Raw genomic sequence first — 22120 nt, forward strand, 5'->3', positions numbered from 1 at the left:
CCTTTAACAGGGGATAAATAATCACTTTTGTAAAGGCAGCGGAAGTTTGTACTTGCTTTGCACAGAAGAGTCAACTGCTCTTCTTGATGACTTAAAAACACACTTTGAAGCTAGTGGGAATGGGTAACCTGTAAAATTAGCATTCTCAGAGGGGCTCTCAGAAAGGTCTTTAGCTGTCTGCACATATCTAACAGGACCTGCCTGAAGAATCCTGAAGCTGCACATGAGTAAAGCTTTGGAAAATCTCAGCTGGGAGAACAAACCAGTGTTTTAGCTTCTGAAAAGGCGGGGCCCTAGATCTGTTAAGAAGCTCTGTTTTCATTTATAACTTCCCTTCGTTGAAGAAGAACATATTCGTTTTTGCCTTTTTTTTTTCTTTTAATTTGTTGAAGATATGATTTTCCTTGATGGCCAGCTAACCTGTTGTTTGCTGATATGCATACTTTTAAAAAATAACTCGAGAGAGAAATTTCCCCTAAGACACAAATATGTATTTTATATACATATGTGTGTGTACACAGAGTTAACCATATCCTTTGAGAACAGAATGTTACACCAAACACTACAAAAACATCAGTGCATCCCATAAATCACACTCCTCCTTCTATGTTTTTTGTGCCATTCACCTTCACTCATACTTTCTCTGTATACTTTGAACTACAATAGGATTAATCATCAGAGATGGGAGAGGGGAAAATGAGTGCAAAATTGTATGTTTTCATTTTAAACTGTTCTTCTGCAAGAACTGAATTTAGGACTACTTATCAAGAAGAAATCGAGCTCAAAAACTTTGTGGGAGATACATATAACAATACTAAGAATTCTCAAAAGCCTGTCAGGACCAAATATTTTTTGTTTGATGGTAACATCTCTTTTGGACCGCATCACAGCTCTATAAATTTAAAAACTGCCAAGCATTACTTATAAAACATGCTTAAGGAACTGGTATGTATTGGTGTTGCGTCCCCTACCTTATGCTTATCTGAACAGTTGACAGTGGTCTAGCAGTTTTCTTTTGCAATGGTGGTAGTGGGGGAGAGACTCTTGGTATCTTGAATGCAAAAGGCATTAACTTTAAATTAAGAAAATGTGATTTTATAGCTACACCAACTGGCATGGGGACCTTGCAGGTGTAGAGCTGGAAACAAACATTGATGTGTTCTCTAAAATTAACTAGATTTCAAGTTGAGGGAATTCTATGAATATTATTAACTTCTGCTGTAATAAATAATAGAAACATTCACAAAACTTAACAGTGTTTTCCTGTCCATCATGACTTCAGTCCGTCTTGCTTGTGTTTCAGTTCATGACAATCCTGCAAATCTTTACAGGATTGGGTTCAAAATGTTAGTGTTCCTACCTACTCTTTACTATCCCTGTCAAAATTTACTTTGTCTGCAACTGAGCTGGGGTAATGCACAGGCTCTCCTTACCACCTCTAGCACAGACACAGCTGGATTAGCACAAAATCCCAAGAAAAAATGTGTAGGACAAGGGAGGGTGACTTAGCACACAGACAGGGCTCAGATGATGCACTCAGCTTTTGGGAGTAGTAAGTATAAATCTCACCAGAGATGCTTCAATACCTTATACTAATGTACCAGTTCACTCTATATGTGGCATAACAGCATCCTCTCAAAGAGTGGGCTAGAAAAGCTAAGCAGTGCCTGGGTCAGCATTAAAACTCTCATTTGCCTCAGAAGCACTCGGTATCCTGCCAAGTCACATCCAAATACAGCTTCACACACCACTGCCTGGACTTTAAACAAGCTTATAGTAAGCTTTCAAAATAATCAATCAAAAATGAAACAATAAAACCCTCAAACAGCAACAAACAAACAAAATCCCAAACTAATCATCAATAACAAAAAACAAACTACCAACAACAAAATAAAACCCAAGTAAACAAAATAAGTAAAAGGAATACCAACCCTACACTATTTATGGCATCATAAATTACAGTCTTTACTTACAGGATTCAGACTGTGCCAGAAACCTCTATGCTCAGGTCATGGGCTTCCATAAATCTCTTCTTCAGGGTTGGTTGCTTCTTCTCTGTGCTAACTCACCAACAGGACTGTGTGGCATTACTCTGCATTGGCTTTGGTTTTGTCTGCTGAAAAGAAGCTGCTTTTGTGTGCCTTTTCAGAGTTCTCCTCTCTTCCCATTTCCCAGTAGCACCAATACTGGTCTTTTCTCTCATTTATCAAAGTTTTTAAAGACATGTTTCAAGGTTAAAATAGCCATCAGGGAGTCCTGTTCTCAGCTTCTCATGCTGTAGCCCATCCTAGCCACCACTTTGATGGTACAGTACTGGCCACTGTCACACTGCCTGAGGCTGTCTTCTTCCCTGTAGCACAACTTCAACAGCCATGTGCTTCAAGTTCCTTAACTGGTAAAAGGTAAATATTGAGATCAACGGCCTTGTTTCTCCTGTGTTTCCTCTGCCAAGTGACTAATCCAGGTGGGAAGAGATCTGCTGAGAGCAGGCAGTCCTCCTATGTGAAGAGACTCTCCAATGGGAAGAGCCTTTTTCCTTCTCTTTTTTGAAGTGCCAATTTAAGAAGCTAGAAAAGACAGCTTTATTCAACAGGATGAAGGCACAGTAAGTGCCACATCCAACCCCAGTTTTCATGTCTGTCTCTGCAGTTCTTTGCTCTCTGCTCTTTTCCATTCTGCTTATAAATCTCTCCTCAACCCTGCAGGGAGGACAGCCAGGAGAAAAGCCCTGTGACACGATGCACACTAATGTGCCACTGACACAACTTTAAGGGGATCTAGCATCTATTCAGCTGTGAACTTCCCATTCCTGGAAAGGATGATGCAAAAGAAACAGGATGGAAGTCATCTCTATATCATTCCCAGGTGGCTCTGAGCAAGCATGTGAACTGAACTTACACATTTGCTTTTTACCTATTCCTGATGTCCCCTGGAAGCTCTGCCTGCTCCTACCCCAGTAATTCAGCTCCTCTTCAGTCCCTTCTAATCACTTTTGCTTGCAAAATTACCTTTGGATCCTGACAGACCTGGACCCACAAAAACCCATGGCCTGTGCAATACACAGGGATACTAGGTGGGGGTACAGAAACTGATGCCCTACGTACTTAAAATACAAAACAAACAGAACAACCAGCCTTCAAGCTATAGATGAAAGAATAAGTGGACAAGGGTAAAACTAGTGATTCTGATTTCACCAATTCAACTACTCCTAACACCCCAATTTGCTTGTTATACAACCCTCCCCACAACAGGAGATAAGCTCTTTGATTTTTTTTATACTGGTTTGGAGAAGGATTTTCTCCTTGCAAGTTTTGAGACAACCTTGAAGAATAACAATCTCCAGGTAGCTTGGAAAGGCAAGGCTCTCTCCCTCACTATCTACTGAAAATGAGTTGAGAAATGATGCTAAGAAGGCCCATATATACTCCACTTATAGCTAGAGCAGACAATAACTACCCATAGTTTCCTACACACATGTGCCTGACCCAGGTACCCGTGCACACACTTGAGTGCAGTGCTGTTGGCTGAGAACATCTTTGGATGCTTGAAGAGCAAACTGCAAGAGATGGAGCTTCTGTTTGTTACTTAAGTGCCCCTCAAGCTAAACAGCAGCTTTCCAAATGAAAGGCCTGAGTCTCCTCATGTAACTGGAGGTATGATGGACAAAGCTAGTGACATTAAGACTGTGTCAGACTAGCTCAGACTGAAGCCCAGAGCCTGTAAAAGCACATTAGGATCATAATGTCTAGTCACAGTACAGGAATAGCTCAAAAGGATTAAAAACAACCCTATAAGCACATGCTTACTTGTACAGGCCATTGTAGGTGGGTCTGATTCCCTCCTAAAATAGTGCTCTTCACACAGGCAAGATGTGGATGCTTCATCAAGCGTGTAGCTGTGAGGGGGACATTTGCTGCAGGATGGACTGTGGGGTGAAGCTTTGAAGAACCCAGGTCTGCATACTGTAAAAAGAAGAACCACAGACTAAGCTCTCCCATCATAAAATTAGTGTCTTCACATTTCCTTTTAAAAACACGTCTTCAGCTACAAAGAAAACAGACAAACACTCACAAGCTATTTGGTTTGTATATTTCAAAACAAGTCTACTCCACCAGTGTACAAGCATCCTTAAATACCTGCGTGAAAAGAGAATGAGAATCTGTTGACTGTATTTCCCCCCTAGCATCTGCCTTCGCTGAGTATTTATTTTCTGTGTTGAATGCATGAGGTAACATCTTTTCTTTCTGCTTTAGAAAACATTATTGAGTTTGGGACTTTCTTCATTCAGTTTTAGAAAAGCACGTAAAATACATCTTGTGGTTTTTGTTTAAGACGTTCTATACCCAGAAATCAATGTCTCGGTAAACAGTAACAATACAGTGGTGGAGGGGATCTTGAGATCGAAAGCTTTAAGACATTGTGATAAGGCTACTTCCCTAGGGCTTCTTACTCTGAAAACCTATGATGAATTTTAAAGTACTCTATATAAGACAGATTGCTCTGGGTATAGCCTGAATCAAGCATGCTTGCCATGCAGGGTGCTCCTTCTGGCTCCAATATATATGCACGATAAAGCACAAAGGCTCTATATAAGAAATTCTTGTGTTCTCACAAATGTAATATATTGGTTAAGGGTAGCTTGGTTTTTTCTTTATTTTTATTTCTTTTATCAGAATTTGAACTCAGTACAGTAATACTTTGTTTCCAAGCTTGTGGAACAAGCACTGTTTCACCTAAGCAATGATGTCTGCATTCATTCACCTTTGTGTGCATGCAGCACAAGCAGTGACAATCACAGGTTTCCGTGTTTCCACCTTGCCTTTAGAAAAAAGCCAAGTGGACCTGTAATCATATAGTTGGTATGCAGAACTACAAGCCCACAGTTAGCATGAAGAAAAACAAAGCACAGATAAAACCTGTGCAAAACCTGATTTGCTGGTCACCTCAAAAAGCAAAGATATGTAAACACGTTGCCTGACTCCAAAAAGCTGCCACATTTTTCCCTTCAGAGATGCTCTTATGTCCAGTATAGTATCAATGATGGACAAGCCTTGCCATAAAGACTTAATGAAGTTACCTGGAAATCCCAGAACCTTTCCATCTGCACTCAAACGTCCCCAGCTGAAAAGAAAACGAGCTCACAGCAGAAGCATTTATATTAGCCCACCATCAATGTCCCAGTCAAACACAGCATGAAGGTCATGCACTAAAAACTCAGCCAAAAGATGTGATGACTGAGTTCAACTTTCCTGCAGATTAAGTGTAATTTTTTTTATCATTAATCCCTTTTTCTTTGAAGGACCAAGTAGGACAACTGGCGCTAAAGTTGACTCTGCTTCCTGTAGTACCAGAGAAACTCTCTTGACATCTTCCCTTTTACATCACAAACTTTTTCACCGAAGGTGAGACTCTTGCACACCAACCCATATCAAAAACATACGGTATTTTATTTGGTATGGCAGCTATTCTGATATCAGCTCTCTACAATACAGGGAAAAAATCCCTTGGAATCAACCAGCAAGTGTTTGCTGATGGAGGCCACCCATGCAGCAAAAGGGATGGCAATCCAGGAGCAAACCATACACCTCCACAGGCTCCACCTCCAGTTTTGCCTGGACCTTGCAAGCAATTTCCAAAATTGCTCAGCATTCAATTATTTTTCCATATTTAGGCTGCGAGTACTGGAGCACACAGTCCTCATCTTGCATCCAAGCATGGAGCACAGTGAACATACCTATGGCCAAACTTATTCTAGATAATTGCTAATGGGGTTGCCGCAAGCTGCCCTGATATCTGATGGCACATCCCTCAGTTTCTAACACTTTATTTACTTCACAGCTATCTTCAGATGCTGCCCTATCTGTACAGCAGGAATTGTTACAAATTCTCTGGAGGGTCTTCAGGTAGAGGAGACCATGACATGGCTCCTTGCTAGCCTCTGATTTGTATTTCAAAGACAGATCAAAACTCACTTGCATACCCAGACAACAGAGATAGCAAAATGAAAACACAAACAAACACAAAGTATAAAGAGTGCAGCCCACGTCTAGTGTGTACTCGAAGTAATTAGCCTTCAGAAAAGGACTTGAATTTATCTCATTATGACCCATCAAGACAGACAGAAAATCATTAAATCATTATGGCACGAGAGTTTACTGTGCTTCTATTGTGTGCAAAGCAGCCAATGCAACGTAAATCAGTTTTCCTCGACATATTTTCAACGAGGTGCAGTTTGTTAACGACGGTATGATACATAGCTCAGCTTGAAGGGAATGTTTTGTTTTCATGAGTAAATGTACTGCCAACAGATTCACAACACCAATAACCCTTCTTTTTAATGAGGGATGTGAAATGAAACTAAATCAGACCAATTTTTGTGTCATCTGAAGCTCCCCTGGGCCAGACAGGTCCCTCCTCTGCCCAAGACAGGTCCCTCTGTCATGATAGCGTGAGGAGCACAGTCCTGGACAAGCTCAACAGCCAAAAAGCAAGGGCTAGCATATTATTTTTCTGCCTTTGCTGGCAAACAGTTGGATATTTATCCCTGTTCACTGTGGGACAGTTGGACTAAGTAGTCTTCAGAGGTCTCTTCCAACTCTAAGGATTCTATGATTCTATGATTTTGTGATCTGGATTTCCAGCAAAACAGAGCCATAAGCAGCCTGTGCCTTATAAGCATATACCTTGGGTTTTAGTCTGTTGTCCTACCGTTCCTCTTCTGACAGTCAACCTTAAAATCTTCTCATGAAGTATACATGATTTTATTTAAAATTACATGGGAGTCTGGAGATTAATTTCTAATTAAATCCTATTTTAGTCTTATATTTTTATCTCAGTATTTCTAATTCAATGGTTCTTCAAAGGATATGTAGAATTAGCACAGTAGAGCCGTTCATTTAATGGTATTATCTCTCTTTGAAAGAGGGTGGAAAAAGGCGGAGAAATAAGATGAGCCTAAGATTCCTCATAATCTGCTGCAAGCCAGCTGAACAGAAATGAAATGGTTATAAGTTGTCAATGACACCTACTTCTTTCTTTCTAATATTAAAACTGATAACTCCTTAACTGATTAACAGCCACTGATGTGTGAAAACAGTCTTTAAATGAAATTAGTTGCTGGAAAAAAAAAAAAAAAAAGAGTATTTTTAGATAGAGAAAATATGCCATAAGCAACCTGCGGGTGTTAGGGAGGATGTGTTTCTGTTAGCAGCACATCCATTACCAGCAAATTAGTTTCACTTTTTTATTTTCAGTAGCAACCACAAAAAGTCACAGGCACAGAGCTTTAGCAGCCGTGCAGCCTCTTGATGCCAGTGCTTTGGGCCAGGCTGGCACAAGATCACTGCAGTGAGTGATGGCAGCCAGAGCTTCTCAGGACAACACCAGCACAATCTGATCCCTCCAGCTGGCAGTCAGATTAGAACCTGGCTTCGTATCTTATAGATGGGATCCCCCAAGAGCCACACTACTAGGACATTAGGTCTTATAATGCATGTAAACAAAGGAGGAATCATTGGGACTCTTACAATATAAATTGGCCTCCTCAAATGCCGTGCTGAACTTTCATGTGCTCTATCAGTACTAAAGACAGAGAGCACCAGTGAGTGGAAAAAGTAGGCAGAACAAGCCAGTAACATCAAATAGCTGTGACTACTTGAGGTTATTTTCTGCAAGCCTTACCATCAAATGATTTGTAGCCACAGCTCTGTAACCATACCCGAACTTCAGCTGAAGGCTGCATCCACTGCACAGACCTCCTCCCTGGCTACGATGCACACTGGCCCAGGCAGCACCCAGCAAGTTGCACAGGCATGTGTGCTGGGAATAAGGACCTCCTCTCAGCCTCCCCACCTGACCAAGAACCAAACCCATGTACATAGCCACAGCAGTAAAAGCATCCATCATCTGCAACGCAGGAAGCACTTGGCTATCATGACATCAAATTAATATTGGTCTGAATCTAGACCTTGTCCCCGTGGAGAGAAGAGCCAGGGAGCATGACCTTATAAAGCCTTGAAAGCCCAGGGGAGATGAGAAAGGTCCAACCTTTCACACTCTTGTAATTCTGGGAGGATAAGCCTGGAGTACTTAAATGCTTAGTATCAGCAATGCAACCTTTTGTATATCCCAGAAAATAAAGCTCAAATAGGAATTACACCATCTTCCTTGCAGAGTACCAAATTAGTCTCCACAGTAATCAGAAACTACAAATATAGCTCATAAGGTAGCGTTGCTAATCCATAAAGCTAAGGAATGAAAACAAAAATTAATGAGGATAAGAACATCTACTCTAGACAGAACACAGGTTATCCAACTGAAACCTGCTTCCTTCCCAGACTACATCTTGCCCAGGAGCAAACCACAGACTATTTTTGTTCCTCCTTCTCATGCTTTAGACTGATTAGCCTTTTCAAACTGCAAACTTCTTCAGGCAGGGACTGTCAAATTACCACGGCTTTTAGGAGCAACCACAGCATAAACACGCAGAAAACTCTGCCCCATGGATATATCTGAGCTCTGTAATCCACACCAAGCTGCCTCTCAGATGAAACCCAAGTAGGATGTGTTATGTGTATTCAGCAGAAAGGAGAGCAGCTCTGTAGCTCATCAACTCTGCCTTCATTAGCACATCACTCCAGCGCAGGGAATATGCCTTGTGAGTTGAAGGATTTGAGCAAAAACAAGCTACAAATAAACTAACCCCTGTTCTAGTCTCTGGAGCTGCCATGCCTTGAAGCGCTTGCACCAAGAAGAGAGAGCTGCTGCCTCTTAGATGTGCCCAAAACCTAAAGAAAAAGGGTTTAGTGAGGTACAATCTTTACAATGTGGAATCAATTAAACTGCTGAGAGGCTCCAACCCTCAGCTTGTGCTCCTAACATGCACTTTTACTTACAAGACAAAACAAAACAAAAACACAGCAGACTGTCTTCATGTCTCCCAACGAATATAAACAGATGATCTCTGTGCTCTTTTGAAAGCAACCAGGAATTATGCTGGGGAAAAAAAAAAAAGAAAAAAAAAAAAGAAGAAGAAAAAAAAGAAACAGCCCACAATTGAGTTTCTTCCTGCAGAATTTACAAGTAGGCTCCCAAGAGCTAATCCTGCCCATCCTAACAGCATTCCTTGAGCTGCAGGCTGACACTGAAATTGCTGCCAAAGCTATAAAGCTATAGAAAATGTGTAAAATGCCCTGATTATATCTCCTTTAGGGTCAGCCATTCTATCTGCAGTAGCACTCTGTTGCTTCCTGCAGCACGCCTTAGGGATTTGAAGGAAATTAAATAAATATCCACTAATAAAACTCTGTAATTCAAAGCTGCCAGTTTGCCCAAATCCTGCAGACTTGCCAGCAACCTTCAGCAACTCCATCACCCGATGCTGCCACAATGAGACTTGCTAAAAGTCTTTTAGAGCATCCTAGAGCTGGATGAATAAGCAAGTTTTTGGAGGGCTTCACATCTTGAAGACAGACTCAAGACCTTACCCTGAAGGAAAGATGATTCACACATCCCAAGCAGGAAGAAGTCTTGAACTTTTTTGCTCTAAGAAAATCACCATGTATCTGGGCTATTACAGGATAGCAAAGCACTGGCACAGGTTGGCCAGAGAGGTGGTGGATGCCCCATTCCTGGAGACACTCAAGGTCAGGCTCAACTGTGCTCTGAGCACCTGATGTGTAGCTGTAGGTGTCCCTGTTCTCTGCAGGGGAGTTGGACTAGATGGCATTTTAAGGTCCCTTCCAACTCAAAGGAATCTGTGATTCTATGAAAATATTGTGTCTTTTGCTACTGTTCTGACCAAGCCTATGCTAAATCAGGCTAAATTACTGCCACTACGCATTGAAATGTACTCCAGCTCTCAATACCAAAACAACCTTGAAAACCAGAATATAAATAAATTAGTACTTTCACTTCTTCCCCTTGCAAACACCACTTTTTCCCCCACGTGACTCACTAAATTGTCACACAGAAATTTATGACATGAGCATAGTTGCTGGAAAACTAAGAATTAACTGCTACTAATGACATTAATGTGTTTCTTCTAAATGGTATAAAACTTCATCACATGGCATTGCTCTGAAAAATTCATCCAATTCCCAAGTCAGCCACATTTGCAAGCCATAAAGATAACTTGAACACAATACATTTGAAAATGCTTGCGATTATGTTAAGGCCTTAATGGACTATATTTCTGTACATTTTGACTTTGCTCCAAAGTAGATTTTGGAATGATTAGTAAGACAAAACCTCTGAGTGAAGCCTAAACTCTCAGCAGTGTGATAAAGGAGCAAGGAAGGAGATTTATCCTCACATACATACAAAAACAATGCTATCATTTGGGTTTGATTTCACAGAAGGAAAGCAAGCTATGGAAAATAAATGCTCTGAGGGGAAACAAAGTATTTTTCAGAAGCACTCAGAACTGTACGAGGATGCTCCTCCTGGTTTTGCTGGAAGCAGGGTTAATACCAAGTAATCTTCAAATTACTCACCTTTGCAATCCAGACTCAACTTTTACTCAGGTAGATAGTGATAGGACAACAAGGAATGGTTTAAAATTAAAGGAGGAAAGATTTTGATTAGATGTCAGGGGGAAATGTTCCACTGAGAGGGCAGTGAGACACTGGCACAGGCTGCCCGGAGAGCCTGTGCTGTAGATTGTAGATATCCATGGAGGTGTTCAAGTCCAGGTTGGATGGGACTCCGGGCAGCCTGACCTAGTGCTTCAACTAGTGGCTGGCAACCCTGTGGCAGGAAAGTTGGAACTTGGTGATCCTTTAGGTCCCTTCCAACCCAAGCCATTCTATGACTCAATTCTTTTCTGTACTTTGACTTCCTGACACTCACTGCAAACACAGGTTTTGCCACAAAAAAAAACCCCATGAAATTATGTTTATCTTTCCTTATACTACATGGACATGCACTCACAAGTCTCCTTAGCAGAGGAATGCCACATGCTTTACTTTTCTTTTTCTCCAAAAAACCTGTTCAAAACAAACTAGGAGAAAGTTGTACATTCCAAATGAAAGCAGTTTCCCTGCAGAAATGGAATTTCTGTGACCAGCAAGTATGTGCTCTTGCAAGCCATCCATATGCACAAGGACTTTGTCACTCTCACAAGAAGCACAAGCTGATTTGATGCAAAGCACCTTTTTACATCACTTCTGTCCTCCATTTACATTTTTGATGGGGCTGGAAGGGTGACAGCAGGTCCAGATGATGACACAAACATTAAAAAACCTGACCTCTCCAACATGCAGTTTCACTTTGTTTCCCCAGGTGGCTTCACCACCTTGGCCTGCAGGCTGGTAGTGCCAACTGGCTCACCCCAGATGCTCTCATATCAGTGTCTGAGCTGGGTCATGGCTTCATGGACATCGTGCTCCTTCCCTGTGATGTGCCAGTGCCCTTTAGGCAGCCCAGGTTGTGTCTGCAGCCCTTACACCTCTGGTGACAAAGTGCGACCTAGGACAGCCTCAGAAAGCCCCAGCTATCTATCTCATAACAATGAAAGGCAGTCTGCATCCTCTTGCTATTATAGCTATAAAATATCTATCTCCACGAATCTACACATCTATAAAATCTTTGCATCTTTTCTTTGTTTCCTGAGGTGTGAGACCAAGATGCACTTAAATTATGCTTAAATTACCATCTCTCTTTTTTAATGATGACAAACTGAAATCATTTTGCTAACTTAAACAGAAGAAGCGATGATTTACAATGCTGCACCAAGGGGAAAAATACAGTTTAAGATACAGAGGAAGGCAGACAGATTTGTTTCTTCGTGCTTGTAAACATAACTTGAGATGCCTAGCTCTTGAGTAATCCGAGAGGAACAAGACTGTTTTGAGGGCTCTGCACACAAACAGACACAGCCTAGTGCATCCTTTGTTATGTGAATGGTAACTTAAACATTCAAGCTGCATTGTGTGCTAAGCCAGGGGAGGATTGATGGACAGGCCGCAGGACTCCCCTGAGTTCAATAGCAGTGCTGACTGAATAGCAATAACAACCATCATCTCTAGTGGCAACAGTGGGACAGGATCAAACTTGAAAATGATCCAGCCCAAATCTCCCTGTGTACGTCTGTATACGCATATTACAGAGAGCAGTGCAAAGACCAGTCAGTAAAATCTCCTGGAAAATAGAGTTCTTCAAAGCCACATGTTTGCTGGCATACCTCTGCAAAAAGGTTTTTAGTTTTCTGAGTCAGTCAGCCATACAGAGTTGGAGCCTGGCCAAAGAAAGAAAGATTCTCTAATTATGCTGTGGTTTGGACAATTGCAACCAATTGTGGTTAAGAAATATGACATTTGGGAGGATTTATTTTGATGATTTATGTCATCTGTGTTTACTCTACCAACATTTAAAGGATTTAGCTTCAACTAGTAAGCTGAACATGTGAAAACAGTAGGAAGAATGAAAACGCTTGAAGTATTTCCTTCTGGCTGACTATCTTGCACAACTTCACTTGCATAGACCAGAATTTCAGGTGGTATAAAAAACACCTTTTCTTCTGGTGACTTCACTTAGCACTTCAGTCTAAATGGGCAGTGCATCCAATCTATGGAGATGCCGGTACCTCAATAAAGGCTCTTTTCAGAGCCTGTCACAAATCTTTAAGGGCTTGTTTGCTTCTAGCTTTATGATCATCTGTCTCAGGAGGTAAATTTGGTAGGATTGGCCGTAGACAATTTATTCTAAAATTGTTTCCCTAATATTTATGGCTGGGCATATGTCACTCCAGACACATCTATTCAAATTCCATCAGAGGGCGACGTAGATGGATCTTTTACAGTCCTTATGACAAAATGCAGGAAGGGTTTATCCAGAGTTGCCTGAACTAAGTGTGTTAAATTGGGTTCATGCACGTAAAAGTGACTCTTGGGAAGTGTATTTACAAATGTAAAGCAAAGGCGATGCTAAGCAGTGCTGCCAGAGGAGCAGGAGGCTGAAAGTCACAAATGCAGTTGAGACTCCTGGGGAATGTTTCCCCTCAGTTGTGTCTCCTCCCTCAGAAACTGGTGGGTTTTTTTGGATAAGAGCATGCAAAACAGAGTTAAAGAGATGGGGTTGTCACCAAGCTAAATTCTTATGCTTTGGTTAGGCTGCATGAAATTGAAGGGGATGTGCAGGAGGATAAGGCAAGTATTAATCGCTCTTGAGACCAATGTTCTTTAGCATTTATAAATGACACAGACAGTGGGATCAAGTGCACAGTCAGCAAGTTTGCTGATGACACCAAGCTGAGCAGTACAGCTGATATAACAGAAGGAAGGGATGCCATCTAAGGGGACACGGACAAGGTTGAAAAGAGGGTTCACAAGAATCTTAAGAGATTCAACAAAGCAAAGTGCAACATGTTGCACTTGGTTTAGGGCAGTCCCAGATATGTGTATACAAACTGGGAAAAGGACTTATTGGGAGTAACCATATGGGGAAGGACTCGGGGGGTCCTGGTAGGCAAAGAGCTACAGGAAAAGACATGGAGCTCCTGGAGTGGGTCCTGAAGAGGGTATGAAGATGATCAAAATGCTGAAGCACCTTTCCTACAAAGAAAGGCCAAGGCCGCTGGGCTTGTTCACCCTGGAGAAGGGACAGCTCCAGGCAGAAAGACCAGGCATGCCTTTCAGTAGATAAAGAAAGCTTAAAAGCAAGAGGGAGTCTGATGTGTTACAAAGGTAGATAGTGATAGGACAAGGGGGAACAGCTTTAAACTAAAAGAGAGAGATTCAGATTATACGTTAGGAGGAAATATTTCACTAAGAGGGTGGTGATGTTCTAGCACAGGCTGCTCAGATAACCCCATCCCTGAAGATGTTCGTGTTCAGGCTGGAGCCTGGGCAGCCTGATTCAGTGGGTGGCAACTATCCCATTGCAGGAGTCTAAAGCTGGATGGTCCCATCCAACCCAAGCCATTCTGTGATTATATGATTAATGTTCAGAGAAATTTAACTAGGAAAGCTGAACATAGCACTTCATTCCACACGTGCTACAAAGTCAGTACTGAAACATCAACCACTAACCTAACTGTATGCAAATACAGCACTCTGTGACTTCAGTTTAATTGACCGGACACCAAAATACTGAAACTATTTGTTAAGTTGACTAAACTACTCCTCTGGGTCAAATAAAAAAGTATCCACAGTTCATTTGCCTACCCAAATACCTCTGCTGAATAGCTCCTCTTTAGAAACAAGCACTGCAGAGCACAATCTGAGGCTTAGCCAGCTCTGGCCACAACAATATTCAGAGCAATTCTTTGAGCTCTAGTCCTGCAGCAACAAGAGAATTTCCAACTTAATTAAGAACTCTCCCATTCTGAAGGAGAACTTGCTGCATGTGAGCATAACAGCTCAGATCCAAATTCAATCAATACAACTTGACACTTTAAACTTCTTGGTTTTGCAGCCAATTGCAGTACTCTTTGGATGGGCTGCCTCATGGCTTTTGGATGCTGGAGCTGGATCATTCTTGACATTAAGTAGAACTTAAGAACTGTTGTGAACCTTGCCCAGAGAGAAAAACATCGAAACTCCTGAACTCCTGACACAAATAACATGCAGTTATATCCCAAGAAAGTATTTTCTTTTCCAGACTATAAACAGTATTATTCTGAGAAAAAAGCATACACATTCAAGCATTCTACTCTTGGGAGCCGGGTGTCCCTGTTCACAGTCTCACAGTCTTGGTTCTTTCCCCCCAAATAGCTGTTGGACATAACTGGCTGCAACAAAAATTAAGATGTGAAGTAAAAGGAAGGCAAAGCAAATGCTACCTTCCTGCTTGCTACATGTACCCTTACTCAAATCTCTCCTCAATAAACCTATTTCTCCCTAACCGATTAGAAAATAACACGAACGCTATCTTGATGTAAAATTTGCAGCTGTGATACTGGTCATTCTCACAGTCTGAATTTGAGCTTCCAAGGCTTGATTTATGGAGATTTTATTCTCAAATTATTGTATGGAGATACTGTTCCTTAACTGGCTCTCTAGCTACAACCAGAGAAATAAGCACTGCCTGCATGAATCTGTTTACTCTGGAAATCAGCACTGTATTTGAAATTCCTGTTGTGTCCCTACACTTTCTGTCAACTGAAACAGTCTTCCTAAGACTGGTTGAGAAAAAAAAGCAAGAACCCTGCATTGCAGAAGACATCCACAGTTGATTTGTTCAAGGAAAGACTTGAAGACAACAAGAGGGGAGGAAGGTGAGCAGCGTTGGCACGAATTTTGCCCTAGATTCAGCATGCTGGAAGCCAGCTGGGAGTTTTGGTAAACCAATACCTTGCAAGAGAAGACTGCAACTTGTCTCATACAAGACCACTCCTAACAATTTTCCATCCCACAGGTCATCTTCCATATCTTTTTGTTAAGACTTACCAAATACTGAGATACATATCTTGTGTTAGGTAGGAATGTCCTGTGAAGACACTCTCTCTTCTCCTATCAGAAGCCCTGAGACCTAGAGATTCCATGAGAATCTGAAGAATCAGTCTTGTGCAAAAGAGAGAATGGGCTTCTTGTCTTTTTGAGAAGAAAGCTGGAAAACCAACACCAACAGTAGGAGGCAGACAAAGAGCCCAGTATGTATCCTCTAATTGAAGTGGTACACTGTAAGACAAATTAGGCATTTCTTGACCTAAGTAAGGATTGGTTATATTTTGTTTCACTGTCTTCTCTCAATCTCCACCCAACAATGATTACATACAGATGTACTTCTGGATTTTGGTGGTTATTTCTGCTGTTGGTGCTTTGGTTATTTTTTTCCCTAGATGCACTAGAGAGGAGCCAGGTACTTCTGTGGCTCTGACAATTTGCTGAAATAGTATTCTTTTTTTTTTTTTTTTTTTTTTAATAGAAGCTGTGCAAGTGGCAGAAACCCAGGGTTCATTATTCTGCAAAGAAATTCTCCTGTCAACCAGGCAAATTTAAAAATAAATAGTTGCAATTAAATGTGCTGCTACATTATTTATGTAGATGCATTTAATTTGCAAAAAGCTGCTATAAAATATTCTCCTTCAACACAGGGGAAATTTATTGCACTCTTATTGTATACTTTCTTCTCCCTGCTCAAATGTATGTTGCTCCCTACCTATTTTTTTCCTCTGTGTTACTTAACACATCGTTTTCCAACCTCTGTTTTTGCTACTTCTGCCTTGAAAGAATGAGAGATGCAACCCAAATCCAACTGTTTCTTTTCATATTGATTATAAGCAAATAGGCTGCTGAATGATTATTAAATAGATAATTCCGCTATTTCCCTCGCAATGGAGGACCCCTCCTCTGCATTTTGCTCTTACAGCTGCTGGGTAAATGATACGCGCCAAGACTGCCCAAGGCTTCAGAGTGCATATTAATTCTGCCAGGAACTACAGACACACTGAAGAATTGCTAATTTAACAACAGACTGTGAAATTATTTTTTTCTTTATTAATTGCTCTGCTGTTTGAAAGTGGCTTCCCTGACCTGATTGTCTATCCATATGAAGAACAGGGGGCATTCCATCCTGTCATCAAATAATTGAAAGCTTTCCTTGTATTTTTATCCAAATATAAATATGTGAAACAAGCACTAATAAAAATAGGTTAACTCGCTGCAGGTGTTCCTCTGTCAATTTATCCAGGTGATATTAGCAAAATCTGACAGGGAAGCATAGTGATATATCTCACATGTGCCTTGACATTTTGATTCTGTTTGTTAGAGTATGTGCACGGATCTGGCTTTTACTCCAAGACCTCTATAGCTGTCAGTCTGTGCAAACAGTATTTGACAGGATGTCCATTTAGCAGGATGGGAGGGCAAAGGGAAAAAAAAAATGATTGCCGGAGAGACCAGGTATCTCTGGGTAAAACTGCACTGCAGTGCAGAAATGGATGCTCTTCACATACTGAACAACTTGAAAAAAAAGAGCAGCTTGATATGCAGGATCTGAAGCGGTTTGCATCCTTTAATCAATAGCTCCTTCAAGAAAGGTGGCCAAGGATAATATAAAGTGGAGGAGAGAAAAGACAAAAGGTCAGCAATGGGGAAGACATCAAGAGCACTGCACATTCATTCACAGGAAGATTTTTTGGCTCGTCTCACTTCTTTTCTTTTTAAAGAGAAGGAGAAAAAAAAAAGAGAGAGAGAGAAGAAAAAAAATAAAAAAAGAAAGCTTTCCTTTGCTCCCATGAAATTGGATTTAAAATGAAATCCAAATAGGAATTTTGCTTTCCAGGTCTGCCCTTCTCCCGCTTGCAGAAAGGATTCAGAATGCAATGAAGCTGTCTTCTCAAGAAATAATGTAGGAATTTGCTCTACTTACAGTCCCAAATTTAGAAACCTTCAGCTTGTCTCCCCTCTGCAAAGAGCTTGCTTTGTATCAGAAGCACTTGGGCTACAATAAAATACAGTAAGAATGAGCAAAAATGAAAGCATATAAAATGAACAAAGCATTTAGACAGTAATAAGTTTAGTGATTTATGATAACCAGATGGTGAATAAAGGTAACAAACGAATTCTGATAGCTGAATAATTCCTGCACCTCTGCAAGATTGTGATAAAGACAGATTTAAGAACAGGAGTAAATACATAACTCACTTTAGAATCTAGAATTAAGCAAGGTGTTGAACAACAGGGTTTTAACCTGACCTCACCCTTCAGGAAACACAAAGTCACTACAGGGCCTCCATGCAGGATCAGCCACATCAGTGCTGCCTCCAGCCAACATGGCCAGGAAAAACGAAGGCTTACCTTCACCTTCTCTGGGCCGCATGATGCTTAATCATGCCTCCCCATTGCTTGCTCACGCCTTCCTATTGCTCACACAGCCACACCAGCTGTGAATCTTCTCCCTGCCATCTCCTTTCAAAGATCCTGCAAACCAGTATGAAGTTTGCAGGCCAAACCACACAAGAGGAGAAATCACAATTCTTTCCTCACGTGCTGCAGCCCTGCAGCTCACATGGGACCACTAAGGTGTCACTCGGCACACTGAAGGACAAGAGTCAGCCACACAAGAGACATATTGGTACTTAAGCAGAACAGGAAGCCCTACAGCTCCGAGTGGGAGCTCTGCTAAAGCCAAGAACCCAGGTTGAGCTCTCCCATGTCATCATAATTCTTCCACAACCAGGTAACCTATACTGTCCCGAGTGCCATTCCTCTCACTCACCCACCATTGCATACACACGCTGCAGCGCACTCTGGTGTACAGCATGCTGAGAGAGGGCATGTGGCTTCAGAAACACTCTCTGCAAGCCCAAGAGTTGGATCAGCCATCAACTAAGTCAACAAACCCAGTTCTAGCTACCTGGTAGGTTTGCAAATGAATTGCCAGCCTGAAAAAGGGAAGACTGGGAAATCTGGGGTAAAGCATGTAGAAAAAAGATGAATGATGGGGCATCTTGGATCAGCTGCACACCTGCATCATATTCCTAGACCACAGCTCTGACATGAAGCAATGAGGGGAAAACTCAAGCCTAACAGAGGCTGCCCTCTTTCATTCACCATTTCACCACAGAAAGTATGCATTACCTAAGCCTTCAAGTGCTTACAATTACTGCCCCAAACCCAGTAATCTCCTCCGATGTAGGTAAATTGCTGACCCCTCTATCACTGTTATTCGTGATGCAAAAAACCTTGGGTTTTCTCTGCAGCTTAATAAAACCTGTGGGGAATCAGTGTAAGGCTTTCATTCATTACCGCTAGCCTTTAATGTTGAAGTCTGGATTTCCTGGAGGGGAACTGAGTAGTTTAGAATAATTAGTGATTTACATATAGAGTTGTCAACAAAGATGCACGGTATTAAGTTACCAAGATGAAGGGCTCTACATTCTTGTTGGCTACTTTTGATTTGATTTTTTTTTTTTTTTCAAAACTCTGACACATCTGTATTTTAATTCTGCTCACATTCTGCTATCGCTAGTAAAGTGGCCTGAAGCGGACAGCAAGAAGAGAGCACTAAATCGAACGCTTAAATCACTTCTTCCTCAGTTCCCTGGCAGATTTAAAGAGCAGCCTGGCACTAACGCATTCAAATAATATACTGTTGGACCTGACACAGCAGAGAAACTCTGCTTCAAATCACACAATAGTCCAGGTGACTGCACAATTACAATTAACCTCCTGCCCGCTGTGCCTAATGACAAATGATCATGTGAATGATAGGCTCAGAAAAGGACCCAGGTATCAAGAAAATGATTTCTGATTCTTACATATTTAAAAAGCCATTTTCAGTTAGGAAAAAGCCAAGGGACACTAATTTTAGTTTTGCATCCAAAAGAAATTAATAACCCTTGCTAATACACATGCAGACATAAGCATACGCTGTCAGCTTTCTAGCAGCAAGAGGCATGCATCTAAGTCTCCCACTGCCACAGAGCTGTAATCGGAAAAGTACTAATATCCTGCACTGCCATAAATCTCAGCACAGACCAGAGAACATGAATTTTCTCTGTGTTGGATTAAAAAGAGGTAATATTACCTCAAAATAGAATGCAGTATTTTTTGGCAAGTTCATTGGGCCTGTGGGGTTCCCATTACAAAGTCACTAGCTAGGAAGGTATCCCATATCATTTCATAGTTTTTTGTGCTTTTCCCACTTTATGCCCCTCATCATCTACTTAGCCTGTAAGCGTTCTTTACCAGGAAATATCCCCCTCTTTCTGTTCCCCCCACACATTTAGGAGTAAACAGAATTACTTTTCAGCTTGCTTCCTTTAAAAATAGGGAAGCTGAAGCACTTTCGAGTCCCAGGACGAGCTAAGAGCATGTTTTCTTTTCCATGCCTAGCTCTAATATGCACAAGGCAAAGAGTACTGACCCTCCTCACCTGCTTATTTTCACCCTCAGCTCTGCTCACCTGCTTAATGCCCAGCATACCTGGTGACAGCTTGCTGTAGGCACAGGAGAGATATCGACCCCAAGCAAAGTGGAGAGAACAATCCACCATGCTCCTTCAGATACTGCAGCTTGCAAATGGCCTACAATCTACTGTAAGCTAGAGTACTGAAGATGAAAGAACCCACTGTTGTGCAGTAGCATCTGCTCCTTGAGAAAGGCTGCCTCCATAGATCAGCATGACATCACAAGAGCCTCCAAAAACATGCAAAAGCAAGAAAGCCATATAAATGCTCATTCTCTATAAACATCACTGCCATGATGTACTGAGCAGCCATTCAAAGCATCACAGATGAAAATCTGGGTACACAATTGATGTATATATAATTAAATTCATATATATATAGTACATGATCATGCAAATTCTCTTTCTGGAAGCCAGGCATTTTCTAATGCAGATGTGTCTCCTGAGAACAACAGGTGCAATATTACAAACATGTCCTCCCAGCTGTCACCACTTGTGTCTGAAAGCAGCAAGTTACTCCCATGTTGCCAAAATCTCTTTCAAAGCAAAGCAAAACTTTACATCCTACTTACTCTGGAGCAAAAGCTGGCAGCAGTGAGATACACGGGCCAGATCCTGGACAAAGGGAAATGGACGGCAAGCAGTGCTGCATTTTGATAAGCACACAAGTCTTTGGATCACATTTGCTAAAAAGCTGAACCCATATGTGACTCTGGGAAGAAATCCGTTACCGTGAGGTGGTGAGACAATGGAACAGGTTGTCCAGTGAGGCTGTGGATAATCCTTCCCTGGAGGCGTTCAAGGCCAGGCTGGATGGGGCTTTGAGCAGCCTGGTCTACTGGGAGGTGTTCCTGCCTATAGCAGATGAGTTGGAATTAAATGACCCTAAAGGTCCCTCCCAACTTAAACCATTCCATGATTCCATTTTACAATAGCTAATCACAGACATAACAACAATCAGTAGTTAAGCCTGATAATGCGGAATATGATATGAAAGAGTCTCATATTTTATATAACACTTTTTACAGCCTACCTTCACACAGGCACAGTCTACTTAAATAAAAGTAATAAAGACAAACATACTGTATTCAGGCAATTTAGAGTGATGGCTGATTAGGGAAACATTGCTTCATGAATTCTAAGCCATGACATTTCCACTAATCTTTCCATTTCAACAGCAGGAAAAGAAATGGCTTTCATATCTCCATGCTTATCATTTTCAAGCTGAGTATATTATCTGCTAGTCTCTGGATTTACCCGATAGCTCTTAAAAGCCAAAATATACCGCCACGGTCTATGAAACTTATGTGTGGCTGACTCTGAGAGCTGTATGTCATTCTGAAGATGAACAAATGTAGAAACTAGCTCTCATCTTTTTTAAAGTATGTCAAATAAATAAATAACCAGATTGCTATCTGTTATTTCCCTTCAATGAGATTGCTGCTTAAAAGGTTATAAACGATGACGTTTTTGCTGTTGCAGAAGGCTATGCATTAAACTTCTCATATCTCCTTGTAGGGATCAAATATAATCTGTTTGTTGTCAGGTTTCTTGAACCTGTACTTCTGCAAAGCCTCCAAATGTAATAGCTACTACTTCCCTACATGGTGTTTTGGCCCCAAGAGACCTTACCATGCAAGTGTCTTGCCTTCTAACCCCCAATCCTACAGACATTTTAACACCAAAAATGAATAGTCATGAGATCCTCTGCTGCAGTTTCTAAGTTATTTAATTTTGCATTAACTTTGAGTTTCTTGTGGCTCAGTTCTCCAGTTGGTGTGACTTTATGTGGAAAAATTTGTTGTCAACTACAGCCACACCTTGGTCTGCTCCCTAATGTCTGTGTATTAAACATGACAGCTTGCACACCCCTAGGACACAACCTGCTGAGGTCTTACAGTGAAGTGAGAAATACCCTGTCAGAGTTCTGGTTATGAACCAAAATCCCAGGTATCATCAGAAAAATAGAATGCTAGTCCATAAAGCTTTCCCCATAGCTCTGAACAAAAAGCTTCATGCCTAGCCTCATCTTGTTTCAAGTCCTCCTTTCTCACAGAGAACTCCATTTCAAACAAGACTTGAATTTATGTAAAATAGTTTATCTTCTCCGTATTGACATAGAATCATAGATACCTCCACATCAATGTCAAGAGGAAAAATAAAGGCTTCCTAAATCCTTCTCAGAGGAGAGAAATGGAATCAGATAATGGCTTAGGTTAGAAGGACCTAAAAGATCACATAGTTCCAGACCCTGTGCCAGGGGCAGGGA

The 22120-nt window shown here is 41.3% G+C and overlaps 1 protein-coding gene across 17 annotated transcripts in view; it reads right to left on the reverse strand.

Annotated features, from left to right (window-relative positions):
* The window catches only part of EPHA5 (EPH receptor A5), a 197566-nt gene that overhangs the window by 91552 nt on the left and 83894 nt on the right, over nucleotides 1–22120 (reverse strand). For 13 of the 17 annotated variants that reach the window (XM_015861733.2, XM_015861738.2, XM_015861732.2 and 10 more), the window contains one exon: nucleotides 3807–3962. The exons of the other annotated variants lie outside the window; for them this stretch is intronic. In XM_015861733.2, coding sequence (XP_015717219.1) covers nucleotides 3807–3962 — 156 coding nt within the window. The remainder of the gene's footprint in view (nucleotides 1–3806; nucleotides 3963–22120) is intronic. 17 annotated transcript variants of the gene reach the window in all.

The sequence above is a fragment of the Coturnix japonica genome, chromosome 4 (assembly GCF_001577835.2).
Source record: "Coturnix japonica isolate 7356 chromosome 4, Coturnix japonica 2.1, whole genome shotgun sequence".
Taxonomy (NCBI): domain Eukaryota; kingdom Metazoa; phylum Chordata; class Aves; order Galliformes; family Phasianidae; genus Coturnix; species Coturnix japonica.